This window comes from Hesperophylax consimilis, chromosome 8 (assembly GCF_061612785.1).
Source record: "Hesperophylax consimilis isolate HC1 chromosome 8, BYU_Hcon_1.0, whole genome shotgun sequence".
NCBI classification, from domain to species: Eukaryota; Metazoa; Arthropoda; class Insecta; order Trichoptera; family Limnephilidae; genus Hesperophylax; species Hesperophylax consimilis.
The window spans coordinates 35,008,487-35,028,468 of record NC_142843.1 but is presented as its reverse complement, the minus strand read 5'-3'; the positions used below and the strand labels follow the sequence as shown (position 1 = coordinate 35,028,468).

The following is a 19,982-nucleotide window of genomic DNA, read 5'->3' as shown; positions in this document are numbered from 1 at the left end:
AGTGCGGCTCACGTGCGTAATGCGGCCAGTCTGGAGGTGACAATTGACATAGCTTGACGAAGGGGATTGGCGATTTTCGGAAGTAGGTAGGTACCTGCAGATTTAGTTAATAAACATAGTCATAGCCAATTACAAACAACTTTTCGATTCTTAATTATAAGTTATGATTTATCGTTTAAGATTTTAAACATTTAATGTGGGATGTTTTTCACACTTGTCATGGATCAAATGTTGATATCCCACGTAGAAGATTTGAAAAATTCTCGAGAATTCTCGTTTTTTATTAAAACTTGGTGTATTTCGCACAATCTCTCATTATGTTTTTTATCAATTTCTCCATTAATAATAACGCCCGTATGAGGTACTACACCTCTAATAATGTCAAATTGGCCAATTTGCTCCGGTCTAGGATGAGGCCACTACCAGTACTTTATTTTGACCTCAACTCGGTCGGATCGTGTTAGTTTTTTTTCAATACAATGGACTATTACGTTAACTGTTTGGTTCGCATTTCCAGTTGGTAATTTGATGTCATAAAAATTAATGAATCATATTATAAAACATATTACAACTAATTCCAGTTCTGTTGCATTTGGTACGTAGGTTACCGAAACATCACTGTTTTTTTGGTACATTTGTAAATATGGTGTGAACATCGTTACATCAGTTAAATCATTTGGAGCTCATCATTAAAGCTATTTTAAAAAGTAAAGAAAATCGGCTTTTTGTGAGCAGTTTTTCTTGTTGATCGTATATATTATGGAGTCACGTTATTTTAAAAGACTGCGGATCTGGAAGAACATTTCAAAAATAAAAAAAATATCAATGGCGACTTGAAATAATACGTCCTTTAACTAATATATTTGTGGCTTGGGGATATGTATAATAAATGGTAATGAATAAAGAAATTTTCAAAAACATAATAACTGTTTACCTAAAATTGGTGCCTTCAATAAGATTTATAGTGCTATATAGCAACAAATAATTGTTGAAATGCCGAAACAAGTGAATAAAACGTGTAATAATTTATTTGTTAACAGTAAAACAAATATAGAGATGCACGTAATATTATTATAAAAGTGAATAAATCTGTGTAATTGCTTATGTTCGAAGCCCACAGTCGTATTCTTACGTTAATTGAATGCTTTCGGTAATGTTCGGTATCAAGCCATCGCGGCGCACACAAATAACGAATTTAGGCCCTTAGATACCTTCTAGCACCGTTCGGAACAGACTTTATGTTGTATGAAAATACCAGAGGTTTTTTCATATATCAACTTCCTTGTGCGTTCTGGAATCCGCACTGGGCCGCATTCTCATTGGTGGATTTTTTTTACTATTGAGTAATGGCGCGCTGTTCAAACTGTAGTCATATTAAAATCTATATTAGTTATTTTTCAATGCTCTTGAGACATTAACACAAATCAAAGAATTAGGCATCACTTTTCAATCAAATCTTTCATTTGTTGACCATATAACAGAAATCTCTAAGAAGGGCTTAAAATGTAGGGATTTATAACAAGGCTAACCAGAAATTTTAACAATATAAATTGAATGTATCTTCGTTTTAACATACTTATTTTAGCTAGTCTTAAATCCTGTATTCGTCTAAGATAACTTGAAACCTGTAAATTTGACTGTCCTGAAACGTAAATCCTTCCTAGTTGGACAGTCAAAATCATAAAATGTAATCAATATTATATTATAAAAAATAAATAAATAAATAAAATTGTTATATTTTGCCTATGTAAGAAGTCAACTTGAGTACAATTCTCTTGTCTGCAACCCACATTATAATATACATGTACAAGCTGTTGAAATAATACAAAACAAATTCTTACGTTTTATAAATTTTAATATGGATATTCCAGCAATTATGTTGAACTACAACACTCTGTTTAATTATATGAAAATTCTAAAATTGTCAGGCAGAAGAATTTTCACTGACTTGGTATTTCTATACAAAATTCTAAATGATTTAGTTGATAGTCCGGTATTGCTAGAATTGATAAGCTTTCGGATTCCACAACGTAATACTAGAAGTCAGGATTTATTTCAGTGCAGAAATTCTGGGACTAACTACCATATGTATTCCTCTTTGCCCAGAATACTAATGGAGGGAAACAATTATACCAAGTCAGTGGACATCTTCAATTTATCTTTAAACAAATATAAATTGTTGTTAATGAAGCAATTCAGTGATGTACAATAAATAATGTATATTTCTTAATATTCACATGTAAAAGCCCCGAAAAAGGGCGTTAATAAATAAATAAATAGTTATTCTTTGGAGTTAACTGTACTGCATTACAGAAAACCGTCATCTACATATTTATTGGATTTGTGCATCTTTTCACTTCTCAATATTTTCAATCCTTTTTTGTTTTTATTGTATGTATTGTTATTTTTTTTCTGAAATATTATGGATGCAATTCTAGTACTCGTAATTAATTAGTTTTCATTCTCTCTACGTGTAATTCCGTTTGTGTTTAATTTTGGCAGGGTAATACTGATATGTGAAATCCCACTTGTATAATTTCAATATAGTCATGCCATGGCCATGTCTAAAGTTATCCACATTTTGGAAAGGAAAATTCTTGTGTATCTTGACAGTAAATGGGAAAAAATCAATTAATTCAACACAACTGGGATGAGAATGTGACCTTTCGGAATGCATTTCACGAAGAATTTCACTGACATTTGTCTACCCATTCAATACACAGCTATCACTATAAAAAGCTTATCAATAGATTACCAATCCAACAGTTTTTTCGGTAGTTTTCTTCCATTGTCTAACATTTGCACTTTACTTAACACATCAGGTTTTCAGGCAAGAACCTACGCACGTCGCATTGTACATTGTGTGTTTTGTATCTTGTGTTTTTATCGGCGATTTTCCCATAGCTGATTGGCAAAAGGTGAGACTGGATGTTAGATCTTGAAGCAAATGTCAGGCTGTTAGATACTAGAAGCAATGAGATGTGATAGAGAAGAGATAGACACGGTGAAGACTGGAGAGATATGAAAGAATCTCACGGTATAAGTAAATTATGGGGTGTCAGAACGTGAAGATTCGCTTTTTTCAAGATTGATTACCGACGAAAAAGCTTGTTTGAAGGCTTCCTCATGTGATAGTGGAATATAATTTAAATCAAACGAACGATTAAATTGTGAAACACTAGCTACATTATGTATCGTGTTGGTCTTCTGTCCACAAGTCAAGCCTAACAAAATTAAGATGTTTTATAATTTAAAAAAAATTGAATAAAAACAACAGACAAAAATTAAAATTTATAAATTATTAAAAGCTCACCATTTTTACATGACGCTTTTTGTGAGTTAAGATAAGAGTTATTTGAAATTGAAAAATAATAAGAAACTTGCGTGAAATGTATTATGGCTACAACATATATTCATACAGAACAACAAACACAATATATAAGTAATTGTAAAAAGCATTCACTTTGTGGCTCATCATAATTTACAATAAAAACACATAAATTTGTTTTTGACCACTATTGTTTTATTTTCACTCTACCGGTTTCGGAAGAACCCTTCCTTCGTCAGGAGAATATTAAAAACTGTATTTTAATATTCTCCTGACGAAGGAAGGGTTCTTCCGAAACCGGTAGAGTGAAAATAAAACAATAGTGGTCAAAAACAAATTTATGTGTTTTTATTGTACAATATATAAGTTTTATTATTTTAGAATTATTATATCGTCATTTAAAAACGATTAAATCCGTGAGACACTTAAACGCCCTGTGATTGGTCGTCGGGTTCTGACAGCACTGAAACCGCCAACTCACGGGTTGGCGGGCCGCATGCATTAAGAATGCGGACAATTTTATGAATGTATACTCGCAGACGGGTCACTACTGCGTTTTAAAAATTATAGTTCATGTTTTTTGGAAATCTTGCTAAAAATTAACTTTTTTTTTTCAAACCGACTCGAGTGGGATTAAGATTAGTGTTAATCGACAAAATTGAGGTACGTATGACGTCACGCGTATACCGTCAGATTTCGAACGTTTTGGAGGGCTTTGAAAAAAGCAAACCTAGAAAGAAATTTTAACTATGAAGTCGACATACATTTAAAAAAAATGGCATTTAAGTAAGAAGGTTAACATTCATAATAAAAAAAATAAGAAATTAACCTTTTTTCAGAACGTGTGTATTAGAAGTGGTTTATTTTTAGAACCCGAAGCCATCTTTCAGTCTAACACAGTTTTGCGGGAAAATTTGTAAACTGAAAACCTTCGCACTAAAATTAATTGTAATATTAGATTTCTTTTAATAAAATCATGATGCAAACCAGAACCCCACACCGCAGAATAAAAGATAAAGTGAATTTTAAAAACTCCTATAACTTTGAAGTGGTCGAAGAGTTTGCCTACCTGGGCTCCATCATAACGCAGGACAACGAAGACCCAGTAGAAGTAAGAAAGCGCATCACAGCCGCTAACAACACTTACTTCGCGTTGCTGCCAGTGTTCAAATCCCGAAACGTCCATAGGAAAACCAAAATAACCCTGTATAAAACAATTATTAGAACGGTCTTGGCCTATGGATGTGAGGCGGGAACACTGACAGCAAAGTCTGCGGAACGGCTGGACACCTTCGAAAGAAAGGTACTTCGAAGAATCTTAGGAGCGGTGCGAGAGGGAGAGGCATGGAGAATCCGCCACAATAAGGAGCTATATGACATCTACCAAGCTCCCAGACTCTCTACTCATTTACGGCTCCAAAGACTAAGATGGGCCGGACATGTGCACCGAATGCCAAGCACACGTGTACCAAAGAAGGTTCTAACAGGACACCCGGGAGGCAAACGAAAGGCGGGCAGACCTAGGCTGAGATGGGAGGACGATGTCAGGAAATATGCCAGAGGACTACTCCATGTTGCAGATTGGAAGACGACGGCCGAGGACAGAGGGCGGTGGAGGCTCATGTTAAAGGAGGCCAAGGCTCGAAATGGGCTGTAGCGCCATTGAAGAAGAAGAAGATTAGATTTCTTTTATATATATTGGTACTAGGTGAAGTTTAAGGCATTACCCGGGCTTTATTCTGGTTTAAGGGATGGGAATAAAGCAATATGATCAAAAACCTACGTTTGAAAAAGTATATAATTGAAATAAAAATTGATTTTAAATATACAAACTTTGAGTTTTTTTTAAATGTGAATACCGCATAGGAGTCCCAACATTCCGGAGCCGGGTGTACTTGTTTTTGCTTAAAATTCGTAATCTTACACAGGCGATGGTTCTTTCTCACCAAATAACTATTACTTGTACATAAAGTACATATTGTGCAAAATAACTGTTTTCTAACAAAATAGGTAGTTTTAAAAAGTCTAAATAAATGTATACAGACTTAATTCCTTCCTTCCTTCTTTAACTTCTACTCTTTTGTTTAAACGTAACCCTGTGAGCACTAATTATACTCAATTGTTATTTAAACAAATATTATATACCTAAGTTTTTGTAACAATCATCCGTTTACAAAAAATGCGATTAGACTGAATACAATCATAAAAACGTATTTGTTTTAAAATAAATTTGTTTGTTGTTGTTCCCAGGTTGTTCGCGATCGCAAAATAACGACATCGAGTGGTGTTTAAGCACAATGGGAATGTGACAAACGACAATGATGGTGGTTGTTTAGTTTACAGCGGTGATCATTGTCATTACGAATTACGAGTGAAATGGTGCATAGAGATTGCCATCCGGTGTGATGGGACATACAGTCAGTGATGAGTACTTCTGCGGTACTAAGTGATTCCAGTCCTCGCCATCGTTTCGGAAGGAAAAGGTACCTAACCAAATCTATATGTATAAATTTTAAAATAAAAATTTCGCCGTGAGAAGGGGAATTTATCGGTGAAAATTACACTACGTAAGTGAAATTTTCATATGTGAGACTTGGGAAAGCAAACTCATTGAATAGGGGTTGACGCTGTATATTATTTGGGCCAAAATTATTACCGTGATTGATTTTTGAGTTATTACGCCGCGTTACACTTCCTACTTCTTTAGCCAACGTTTGAGCCTGATAAGACAGACGGAGTTTAAGCAAAACCTCCTAGATCACAAGGCCGGGACACTCATTCAAAGCAGCCTACTAAATTGTATGCGATTTTACTTTTTTTTTTTCATTTATTCTTATTTATTAAAACATCTTAAAATGTTTAGTTAATTTAAAAAAATAAATTGAAATACATAGTATGATAAGTTAGGAGACTGATTTGATTCAGTTTCCCGGCCTTGTGATCTAGGAGGTTTTGGTTTAAGCCCGTCGTCTCACGGTTCGGTAAGCAATCGACATAAACCAAATGCTGCATAAAGACTTTGCGCAAAAAAGTACCACAATGAACTTCGCTGCAGATCGACACATTACTATAGCAAACTAAAGTTTCTGTACAGGGTTGGGCTTGGGATTCGACAAGTATGTAGGCCAGAACCAAAGACCCAAAACGCATCGAGCTTGCCTAATTACGGAGGAACTGAAAACTATTGACATCTTTATTTCGTCTTACACAATATACGCGCTTCCGTGTCTGGATTTTGAAAATATGATTATCAATATTAAAAAAATGTAGTACAATTATTCTGATCAACATTATACAATGGCTTTACAACTGTTATGTAGGAACCTTGTCAGTTAAAAAAAATGACATGTTTTTAAATTCAAATTTGAGTTGGTTTACGAGATGCCAGAGAGTTTGTTACTTTTTACGCCACCGTTCGAAATATTATGCTTCGCAGAATAATATTCTCTACTCTCTTGCCTTATTGTATCCAGCGACCATTGCGCATTGTATTCCCGGGGATTATGTGGCCCTGCCATATTGACAACATTGTTCCACTTGATTTATAACTCAATGCAAAGCCAGGGTTAGCGAACTACATACTTACATACTTACACACGTTTATTATGTGTTCTTATGACTGAGTAGTGTGCGCATGTTTCAAGTGTGTGTAAGTACATTTAAATGCGCGTACGAGTAAGTACTCCAACAGTTAAATTATTGTTTTATTATCTTACGATCGACTCCTCTTTAAAGCACTTTACATAAATTATCAATATTTTATAAGATTTACAAATAATTGAGAAAAAATTGAATTATGCATGTTGATATTACAGCTTAGCAGCTTTGGAGTAAAAATGTAGAGTAATTATTCTGTTTAAATAAAATATGTTTTTCGTCATACGTCCCTAATGGCTAATTAACTTCATCTGTTTTTATCGTCCAATAAAGAATTGTTTTTATGCGTAACGTTCATTTTAAACAAGACTTGTTTTAACCTTATCAAAAATACAAATTTCAGTTCTGTGTCTATCTGTAACTCTTGTTGAATGAACTCTAAAATTCGGATTTGGTTTTAATTTAAGTGTCATTTTCAAAATTGGAATTGATTGCAATAGCGAGAAATCGTTAAAGTATGTATACTCATAATATAATATTTTAACAGAAAATTATTTTATTTCTCATTTTCAAAGTTGTAATTATAATATCCCGTGATTTTTCACGATTCTGCGCTAGGTATAAACAATAAACGTCAAAACGTGAACCTATCGACAGTAACAACAAGTTCACCAGGATACCAGGAGCGCAGAAATGTCATAGGGTAATTTGTGTTAATTTCCTCAGTGGGGCTAAGTCGCATACGTAAAATAATAATAAACGCCAAAACGTAAACCTGCCAAACTTGAACAAAATGATTTTCCATAAATCAAAATGGTTTTCACACTGAACTACATAATCACAGGATAGATTAATAATTTAGAAAGTTAAATATAAATTTCTTTGAAACAACAGAAAAATAGTATAAAAACGGATACTCTCTTCCTAAACACATTATGGTCAATTAAATACTAAGCCATGTCGTGACTCACTGATTGTGTGGGCAGACACTTCTCTTAACAACCTTCGCTATTTCCACTTCCTTCCAAAAGTCATAAAGAGAGTTCTTTTTAAAATTATTATTTTACTGAGGAAATAAGGACCCTCTCCATTAGAGCAACTTTAGTTTGCATACATTTCAAATTCAAAAAAAGTCTTTCGCGTCTTCTCTTGTGCTCACCTCAATAATATGCCGTAATGGTTTTTGATGATCGCAAATGTTGCCCGCAACTAAAACCGCTTATATATAGTCCAATATAAATAGTACCAGAGAGAGGTCGCATGTGACGTATGCATTCTAGTATCTTTTGATATGTGAGAAGGAAGATTTTTCGTCCTCTCTATGAGACTACTTTAATATTGTTTATATCTATCAATGCGTGTCGTTGTTTTGTTGCAATTTACTTCTAAGTGATAATATTATGTTCAGTGTTTTACACATGGAGGAATGTAAGGAGAAAGATCTAAAAAAATTACCTTATTAATTTATGCTCATTGATGAAATTTTCTCTTTCTACAAAAAAATCACCAGTATTTCAATAGAGTGATAAATAAGTAACAAAAGTTTTAAATGTCCACCCATAAAATCAAAGGCATATTTCTTCTAAGGTATTTTTTACCACTTCCTTGGTTTCTCGCTCTTTATCTTCTATCTTATCGAGTAGAGGAAGTTCTCTATACGGTTCTCTTGGTTCTTGCCTTCGCACATTTCCTTGTAGACACAAACTTATTTCCTCATTTCTCCATCCACGACACTACTATATGTATAAAACTCAGATACTACCGACTGAAGACTCTAGAGCTACAAAAAATGATAAACTAGGTTGTATTGACTAGTAAGTGTCGTACTTTTGCAAAAAGTAACTTCAGCGCTATATTCAATTAGTTTTCGAGAAATAATTATTTAGGAATGCACGTTTCTCGAGCCAGAAAGCTTTTGATTTAGTGTTTTTTTTAATGTAGTTCCCTGTCACACTGGAACCATATTGCCACTTATTGTTGCGAAGCGTTGTGAGGCGGGTTAAGGTAGGGGCTGTAGGAAGGGATTTATGATTTATGTGGGTCTTGAAGAGGACCGGATTATATGAAGGAGGAAAACAGATGCCGATAGCTTGATCCACATACGAGCCGACTTACACAAAAAACGAGTCGAAGAAACGACATGTTTTCATGAAGCCAATATGCGCGTGTTGTGCACATGCTGCTAGTTTCTTAGAGCAGGCTCCATTAAAATACCCTCAGAACTGACTCCTACATTGCGTCTGTGCATTAGAGATAGCAATCGGTTGATATCAATCAGGCGGAGCGCCCTCATTTGCACAGAACCAAGTAGGTTTATCATATATTTTGGGGCTCCAGCCCAGAGGTGGCTCTCAAATTCAATTGTTGGGCATGCTTAAGATTTGAACAGCGTTTGTAGCTGGTCACTATTGAAGAGTCCCTTTAGTTGCTATCCCTATACAAGACGTCCAGTTTCTTGGAAGCCAGCTTTACTCGGGCCTCTATAGAACCCCGATACTTGAGACGGTCTGATTTACTTGCATCATTTCAATGAAGTCTTTAATAAGGAGAATACTCAACCATAAGGTTTTTGAAAATAATCTTCTTATATTTTGCAACAAAATTATCGTGTCAAGTAAATAAAACAGCTAAATACTTCACCACCTCTGAGTAAACTGTCAAAACTGGCTTTTTACTTGATGGGTAGCGTTACTCAGCGGTGGTGAAACAGATAATAGTTTACTTAGAAGTTTTGAAATACTCCATTAGCAGCTTTGCAGACTTCAGTGTACAAAAAAAAATATTGATTATTTATGTTTCAAATTTACAGAATTCAAATCGATTGTGAACTTGCAATAACGCCTCAAGAAAAACATTTTCTTTTATTGCCTTTCGTGTGGAGTACGTTTTTATTATTTGTGAAAGCGAAATGCATAAAAATGTAAAGTTGAACTCTCATTGTTGCCGAGCAGACTGGCTAAATGTATGTAATATAGTGGAAGTTTGCTCGCAGGAAACCTTTTGTCGCGGTCAAGGTGCAGCTAAAGGTCAAGCCGCGACTCTCGCGACCACATCGCATCGCACGTCGTGCTGGAGGCAAATAACCTTAAACCTCCGCATACCCAATTTCTACCGATTTATAACATGTGTTTTTTTAACTCCTTAAGTTTTAAGTTAAAAAAAAAAAACATGTTTTTTTAAGATAATAAATCCCTCGATAGAGAAAAATCTCAAAGTAATCTACGAAAGTTATTAAAAACACCCTTTGTTCCGTTATTTAATATGTTATAGACTTGAAAATAACAGTATATCTTTAAATACAACCAGATAATTTGTGGAGAGATTTTAGCATAATTTCAAACGAGTCGAGTGTTATTAAATATTTTCGCTTAATTATTATCGTTTTTAATAATTAATATAAGCGCGCTCCCTCTAGCATTCGTATTTACATATCTCCCTTTCAAACCACCTTTGAACGCTTACTACGGGGCCTTAAGCTGTTTCTAAATACACTTGAACATACATCGGTGTCCGGGGGTAAAGTTTATAAACTTCGGCACGTAATTCTACACCACGGAGAAAACTTACCGGTATAAAATATTGCTAATTTATTAAAAAGTCTCTTCAAATTATTCGTATTCCTGTTAAAAACGGGACTGCAGGCCTTTAACTATTGAATTGACAGATTTCCCAGTGAATTATCAGTAAAACAAGCATGTGTTTTGGCGATTTCGGAACACGTTCATAAAAAAAAAAAAATTTCGCATTTCGTCATTATATAATAATAATATAATCGCAGCTGTACGAACACTTGTTCCGATATATTATATGTACAAGTAAAGAAGATTTCGAAATATTAATGTTTTAGGTAGTTTTCAGGTATAAAAATAGAATTTTTCGTATGGAGAAAATAATATTCTTCTAGGAAAAAATATTTTTGTATGGAAAAAAAACGGAATTTATAAAAAAAGTTTTTTTTGACTTCTACATCATGTAAAATCATCTTCCGAAGTTTGTGCGCTTTATCCCTGGACACCCTGTACGTATACAGGTAAAAAAGGGAAAGGGATTACCTATCTGTCTTCATTCGTTGAATTGTCTGCTTGGCATGAAGCATTAAATAGAGAATTTTTTTTATACCTCGGTGGCCCCTGTAGCCAATGAAGTTTGACAAACAATTACTGATAAACAAATTGGCGAATTGGGTTTTCTTTAAAATCACTATAGATTACAATTCTAAGGATCTGTTTAGTGCCTTTAGCTATAATTATTATATGACAACAATTTGGTATTTTAAATTGTTGAACAATTTTATTTTACATCAAACAAAGCTTTGAGAAAGTTTTTAAAATCAACTCTTTTCTATGTTGGTCCCCTTTGAATTTGTCCCGTGAAATCTTTGTCAATGATCTCAAATTTGCTTTGAATTTAAGTGTCATTTTCAAAATTAGACTGTCTGAAGGAATCAGACAAGGGATAAAATAGGCTCTTGCCTACCTGTAATATAACATTTCAACAGATTTTTTTATGTTTTTTAAAATTGGAATTAAAATATCCCGTGATTTTTCACGGGTCTTACATATATAAATTCGTATAAAATCAAAAAATTGCTACGGTCCGGAATCGAACCCCGATAAAGTGCTTGGAAAGAAACTATGCTGATCATAACACCACCAACTAACAGATTAGAGATTATATATTTTTGAGTTTTAGAATGTTATGTAAACATCCAAACTTATATCGTTCAATAATATCTATCTCCTGAGATAAACATTTTCTTATCGAAATTATTAATACCATAATAAATTAACACTGGATGCTTTGATATGAGACCAGAGGACTTTTATTTATCTTCTGATGTCGTAAAATTAGTTTTATCCGTCACAAACATGTATATTTTATTGAGTTCGAAATTTAAATTCAAATTTTTATTATAGTTTCTCTAGTTTTTGGCATAACTTTGGCTCATAATTATGACAAGCGTGCCGTGTTGAATCACTTATCAATTCAATATTTGAATAGGTAGGTACTTTATTCATGATTTACACCACCAAACTTTTAATTCGTTTTTTTTATGCATATCAAATTTTTGTTTCGATGGTTAACCGGTTTGTCTGCTATGACAAATATTTCAAATTATTATGCAATGATTCTTTATAATATGAGAAAAATCAATATATTTTAACCCTTCAGGCTTTAAACTATGTTTTCCAGCCGACATGGTAAAATATCATGAAATTTTGGAATGATTCCGAGGTATTTTAAATGTGTGTTTATTTTACCTTATTTTTAAAGTTTTCGTGAAAAGGCGTAATACTATTTTAGAAACTACATAAAATTATCTTTGAAATGATTGTATTTGAAATAAACAGTGATATTAACAAATTATTAAATTGTAATATCAAGCATGATAATGCCGAATAATATATATAATCTAAGTAATTAGAATAAAATAATTTTGTTTTTAATACGACTTTAACGTATGTATTTCCAATATAAAAAACCAACCGGTTTCGGTTCACCCTGAAACTTCATCAGGGTTATATTAAAACATAATTAAGAAAAAATAAATAATCTTACTGAAATATTTTGATTCAAAATGCCCGCAATTTTGAAATGATTCGAGATTTAGAAAACGCGTTCCTTATGCTGTGGGAAATTAGTAAGAAAACTGACATTTTTTATGCCGCTTTATACAATAAAATAATTTTAATTTTTTTTTTTTACACTACCGCGAATTTGTAATTATACATTTTGATATTTTTTAGTATTTTATCCATGGAATGAAGTATAAAGATTTGAAAAACCTGAAAAGAATAATTATTTTTCTTTCTAATCGCGTACAAATCACATACACATTACAAAAAAATATTTAAAAATATTTCTACAATGTAGTTAAATATTTCTACCTCGGTCAGATATGTCCTTCTGAGGCTCGAGGTGTTAAGACGATAGAAGTGTTTAAAAGTGTTTGATATTGACAGGTTATTTTATTGATTTGATTATTTCATTAGAGTGTATTAAGAAGCAATCTAGTGAGAGTGGCACTTTAATTGGCGAATTCGAGAGGACTCAAACATAACTCAGACATTATGGACACAACAAGTATTTTGTTTATTATTTAATAATGCATTAATTATAATAATTTAATCTTTGTTATGTGTTACGTATCATCGTACCATTTATGCTAAACCGACACACGGAGAAAAATTAGTATTTATTAAAACCCTGTTAAAAACGGGACAGCAGGTCGTGTCCTAATATTTTTTTGTACTTTTAGAATACATAAGAGCACGTGTTCATGCACCTGCGTTTCTACTTTTAATATATAACGACTAAATGCGAAAATATAATGATTTTTATGAACACGTGTTCTTACATCGCTTTAACACATAATTTTTTTAATTAAAAGTTTTACATGAAACGTATCAATCTATTCGTTTAGGGCCCGATATTTTTATCTCGTTTTTAGCATGATAATGAATAAATTTGAATAAATTAGCAATATTATAAATCGGTTTTCAATTATAATCAAGTTTTCTCCGTGTATCTGAATAATATGAGATTAGTAAACTTTAAAAAAAAATTAAAATATGGTAAATATACAGAATGTAGGGACAAGCTTGACATGCATACTATATTTTCACTTAAAACACTCTGTAGTAGTTAGATAATAATGAGAAGTAAGTATTTTAATTTCCCAAATTGGAAAATATTACATTTTTATAGTTATTTCGTTAAATTTAAAATTGTTAGTTTTCTTGGCGGCCACTGTATTGATATCAAAGTGTTAAGGTTAGTTTTGTCTCCTCTTATTTAAACTAAAATATGAACCTAAGTTCCTTAAATAAGTTCTTAGTTGTGAGTTTATAAAATAAATAAAAAAAATAAACTTTTTTAATATTATTATGTCAAAATATGGCGTGAAGAAATAATTATTACATAATTATAATAATAATTACACAGCGGAACTTTTTTTATAAATTAACTGTACCTTTTAATAAATAAACTGTTATTAATAAATAAACTCATAAAAGAATAACATAAAATTTTTGTTATTGTTATTGTTCTTTGAATAAATAAACTCATAAAAGAATAACATAAAATTGAAATGGAGTTCTACAAATTATACTCAATAACTACAAATGAATATGTAAGTATGTATTTTAAAAGATTTAAATTAATTACTTGGTTCCTTGTTTGTTGCATAAAACCTTATAAGCGTGTACATCGTACATACCTACGGATTTATAATTTGATAAAGGTAATTAAATAATTATTATTATACTTAACTGGAGGTAATATCATATAATCAATTTCCCCCATAGTTTTGTATTAAAAATTGTAACTTTCTCTTGCAGAAATAGTGCAGGAAATATATGGTTGAGGCGATGCACTACGTCATGTAGTATTTTAAATTGAGCCGCTATCAATAACAACCCTTAAGTAGATGGCGATAAGGTTTAAATTTCCGCTTAACACCATCCGCCTGTTTTAATTTATGCAAGAAAAAAAAATTGCCAAAAAGTGCCTTTTATTTTATTTTGTATTTTTATTTTAATTTTTTTCGATCATTTTATAAATAACTTAATTTGCCACATTATTCAATAAAATTATAACCGAAAATGGGTTCGTAAGTAGGAGATTTTGAACTTTAAAGCAGTTTTCATAGGCCTTATACATTATTTTTTTCTGGGCTTATAAAAAGACGTATCTAAAAAATACTCGATTATTTCTAAGGCCAAAATGTATTCTACTCGCAGTATTTAATTAAAGCATCTGAAACATTTCTATGCGACCAAATTTTCAAACCAAAAACACATGATTTTGAATTACTACGTATGGCATCGCCTTAAACTCAATTTTCTATATTTATCAACACATAATGTAAAACCTTTATCTAAAATATGTCCTATGTGCCATTAATTTAGGCTGCTGATGCATCTTAATAGTCCTGGCAAAATGACTAAGCACTATTTATTCAATGTTATTGGAAAATTAATTACAATCACGTCAGGCATTTCTGTAAAGTTCCTACGGTTATAAATTCATATTAAACTCATGAATTATATTATGAAGTACTTCATCGTTATGCTTACGATGGTTCCAGGGTATTACAAACTTAATTACTTACGGCCTTTCAACTAATGAACAACATACAAACCCACCTACAGATCTCGTTCTCTGGTCATTCAGGAACACACAAATCACTAGAAGAATATCTCAGTTTGATTTGCAAAAGCGGCCATTACAATTGCAAAAGTATAGATTGTGTTGTTTTTAATTTTAAGGTACAAAAAATAATGACAAAATCCTGCTTAATTTACAAAGAACGGTAATCACTGACAGTAAAACCACAGATGCATAAATCCTGCGATTGTTATTATGCCTAGAATGACTAAAGATACCTACTCATTACACGATAGTACCTTCAGAATGCCTTGAGAAAAACTACTGTCATGTTGAAATCGAAAATAAATTATTTAATAAACGTTTCGTTATCGGTTAGTTGAGGTAACTACGCCCGATTTGTAGCCGGTAACTGGTTCTTCGATAATATTACTCTACTTTGGAAGATCCTGGTAGGTACTATTTCAAGATTAACCGTCCGTCGGGCGCACCTCTGGGTCAGGTCTTACTTAAAAAGCATGCCCACTATTTTGATTAATCTTTATTACGAATTGGTGTACTTTATGAATACCAAAAATATGCTTTATATAAATGGAATTTTTTCCTGTCGTTTCGCTTGAGTAGAATACAAATAATAGAATAAATGACTTAATAAAAAATATAAATGTAAACTGCTACAATTTTTTTTCAATAGAAATGTATGAACGCGTAAAGGAACCAACTTTTAAAAAATACAGTATTATAGCTAAGATTATCTGGGACAGTTTCCCTTGATTAACTTTTTTGCTTTGTGTTAAAATTATTTATAAAATAAATAAAAATCTGTTTTGTGCTTGAATTCAAACGTTTCTAGTCTCCGTTTGTCAAGCGATTTTAATGCCTATTACCTACAATATAAGGTATACGAAGAATATACACATTTTTGGCTTGTAGCTTCCTCTTAAGGTGCAATGTGTCTGGCAGGCACTGCTTTGAAAATGTCCTTTCTTAAATACCTATATGAATTCAGCTTTCACAAAAGTAATTACTGACATTTTTTGAGTAAATTAAATTTAATAAAAAGTGTCCGACTAAATAATAAGTACTATTATTCAGTGAAAGTAATAAATCAAAAAGTATTCCAATTTTGAAACGAGCATAAAAGTAATAATTTCCAAACATTAAAATTAGGTTAAAAAAATGTATATATATTGACTGCAAGGCATTTAAGCGTTCAATTCAGAATCTGACGTCTCATGTTCATTAGAATTGATAACCTTAATAGATTGAGTTCCTTGACAGAAGACATAACACAAACATCACGTACTACTTTCCACGTTGTCAGGCGAGAAACTGAAGAGGGATGCAATGGTTCAATGCGCCTCTTAACCACAGTAAGGCACTGGGAAGGGCCGCTCTGGCAGGAAGGGGGCCATAAAAGATTGCGGCCTGTGCCTGTTAGATCAGGTGCGCCCAACGGAGGGTTAAATAAACTATCGCAAATGAATTTCCAATGAACATGTTAACATTCAGATACAATATATAAATTATAAATTATTTATGATTCTAATGACTTCACGACACAACTTTTGCAATGAAGAAATGCACACAACTTATATATGTGGAGTATTGTACGACTTAACCCTTAAATGCAAGATTTATTTATTTTTCCGGAAAAAAAATATTTTGTAGATATTTACATGCATATGCAAGAAAATATAAAGAATTTTATTTTTTTGTAATTTTTTAATGATATTTGATAAAAAAAATGGTTGCAGGTTTACAACACCATGTATTTAATAAAAAATAATATGAATAATTTACGTTTGAAAAAAAAAAAAAAAAAACTTTAAAAAATTTCTCAAAACTAATAAGTGTACCGGAAAAATACGAGTTATTACATATAAGTATTGTATTATTGTATCTACTTACCTAAGAAAATCAAAATAATAACAGCAAAACAAAACTGTAATTCTAACCTCCAACCAATTTTCGAGAATCTTCACTTTGTTAAAGAAAAGGTGACATTTGACATTCGCGAAAGAAAAAAAAGGTGATGCCACTCGATAAAATATATTACCGTGAACTTGATAATTCTAAAACGGCATGCATTAAGTATACACCAAAGAGTTAAAGGTGGTTTGAACGGTTTGTTGCCGTTTTGCAACAGTATGCATTTAAGGGTTACATATTTTATTTATTTATAAGAATTATATTTCTCTCAGCACACAGTTTTCATCTACGTAAATAAAAGTCAATGTCCGCAGTGCGTGCCCCGTGGACTCTACCGAACCGAAAACTACCGGACTGATTTCGCTGAATATTTCAAAGTTTGTTGTTATTAGTGCTAGGAGTATTTAGAGATTGATTTAAATGGTAGAAGTAGTCGGGGACGCCCGAGAAAGACTTAAAACATTTTCTCTGGCCTGGAACGAGAAGTTGATTATAAGTCGAAATAATTTAGTTTTGTGGATTTGACGATATTACATAAAGTTAATAGTAGAAAAGTCGGGGACGCACGAGAAAAACAAGGCACGATCAAATTATTCAATAAATTAGTAAATGTTCGTTTGGTGATGGACTGGAACAAGTAAATGTCTAATGATGTAAAGAATTTAATTATGAAATTGTTTTTTATAATATTTTTACTGTTTATTGTCTCACTGTGATACAAGTTACTATCAGGAAGATAAATTATAAAAATACGAGATACAAAGCAGACATACCCCTTTGTACCTTTTTTCATCTTGTTCAAACACGAATATCTCTTTCATACGTTCATTATATTATTACAGGTAGATACTTACAGGTAAATAATCCATACGAAATACGTTCATAATTTTCTTGTAAAATAATAATAAGTTTTTTATTATATTTTTTTGTAGCAAATTTATATGATGATATCCTCAATGGGATCTCCCGTGCTGAGGATTTCATTTACATGTGATTAAAATTTAGTAGTATTTAAAATATAAAGGATAAAGTAATTTTAAATATGTATATTGAATGGTGTTTTTTTCTGAAATAATTATAAATATATTACAAGATGTTTTTTTGTTCAGTTGAGTTTGGTTTCGTTGGTTTTTAAGTGTGTTTTTGTGGAAGCATATTATGTAGGTATTTCCTTATGTTTTGTATCCAGCTTTTTATTTGAGATTTAAATGCTTAACTATTGTTGAGAGTTTTGAATGAGAGTGGGATTTTGTTGTAGAGTTTAGTACCATAGTACAGGAAGCTTATTGGATTATACCTAGTTGGGAATTTAATCGCTCGCCTGAATAATTCTTCACACCATCAGTTCCAATTTTGAAAATGACATTTAAATTGAAAGATAATCCGAGTTTATTGAACTTTTATTTAACAGATACGCAAACGAAATTGGTGTTTTTGATTGAATGAGATAACTTTTTTTATTTAATTATTAGATAATAAAAAATACAATTACGGAATAATTAAGCTTTGAATGTCCAACTGGCAATGGTTTCCCGTTTCAGGACAGTCAATTTGATGCATAATTTTACAGCTGTCCCAAGGAACGTTAATAAACTAAAGATTCCACGATAAGTCGCATAACTAATGCGTTCAAATGAAATAGTTATTTATGTTTTTTTACAAATGTTGCACGATTAAAACACCTCACGTCGTCGTTAGATTGTCACGGAGCATTTCACACAAGCTGTTAAATATACTCATTTTGTATTCCAATTAATTCCACTTTTCCAATCGTTTTAATTTTTTTACATTCGCTTAAATCAATTTAGAATGTTATAAATGGCTCTTTGTCACGATACTTTTATAAAGTAAATACACTGAGTGGAAAATTGAAGCAAACAGCGATGAAGAGGTCAGCCTCGTATCTCGTGAGTGTCATTCCACCCTGAGGTACCAAGGACTGGATAGTGGGTACCAAATACCAGAGACCAGGGCGGTAGGAGGAGGAGGTGGTGGGTGGATGCTGCGGATAATGGCAGTCCAGAGCGTCTGAGTTCGTGTAATCTCTGGCCGATCGATCACAGAGTTCATGAACAATAATGGCGGATCTATTGCAGGGTTGTATTCGAACTCGATTGGCAACAATATAATTTCTGATGTTATGTACGAAACATTCTAAAATTTAAGAGATACATAATTCATATTTTAAGTGGGTACATATCATAATAAATTTATGGCGCCATTCTTACTTGTTGTTGGTGTCTATTGATGTCTAGTACGAGTATAATGGTCATCATAGCTGTATTCAAAACAGTTGAACAGGTTTCGATTTTCGAGCTTGGCAAATAATTTTTAATAAAATTTTTATATTATAAATTTGAATGTGGGTACATAATACTATTTATTTGTCCAACCAATGTATTTAAATGATCCTTGTATCTTTTAAAAATATCAGAGGGCTCATTTTAGACCCTTAATTTTTGGAAAAGTGCAATGAGTTCAAGAGCGGGACTGTGAATAAGTACTATCCATTTAAAAAAAAACTGTTTACTTGAAAGCAATTGGATAGATAAAACATACTTACTATTTAATTTTTTGGGGGTTTTATGCCGTGTTGTGCTAACTCCTTCTTTAGTCAATGTTTCGGACAAGAAGGAGTTAGCACGGTTAAGTTAACACGGCATAACACCCCAAAAACAAATAACAAAAATACTTTTGTACGTGAAAATCTTAAAACATACTTATTTTTAAAGAAACGCAACTAATTTTATACGCCAAGTCTTAAATTAAGTGTATCTTACTTTACGGTATCCGACGTCTCTAGCTTTGTGTAACCTGTGAAATTAATGCGCACCCATGACACATTATCTCTTTTAAAGTCCCTCGACAGGATGTGTCTAATCCTGCGCCCCTATTTTTTCTGTTTTTTTTGTATTATTACCTTTTTTCCACAATCTGATTTGGTCCGTAAACACAAAAGATAAGAGGAATGCAAAAAAGAATGAAAAGATAAATATCTCGTGTGAGTTACAGGCAC

General features: G+C 32.3%; 1 protein-coding gene across 4 annotated transcripts in view; it reads left to right on the top strand.

Moving 5' to 3' along the window:
- sprt (PDZ domain-containing protein sprite) overlaps nt 1-19,982 on the top strand; it is a 189,569-nt gene that overhangs the window by 19,013 nt on the left and 150,574 nt on the right. The window contains exons 1-2 of one of the 4 annotated variants that reach the window (XM_089634611.1): nt 4-86; nt 5,579-5,811. The exons of 2 other annotated variants lie outside the window; for them this stretch is intronic. In XM_089634611.1, coding sequence (XP_089490737.1) covers nt 5,753-5,811 — 59 coding nt within the window. In that variant the 5' untranslated portion in view covers nt 4-86; nt 5,579-5,752. Of the gene's footprint in view, nt 1-3; nt 87-5,578; nt 5,812-19,982 lie in introns of those variants that run through there. One more of the 4 variants, XM_089634610.1, reaches the window with a different exon arrangement.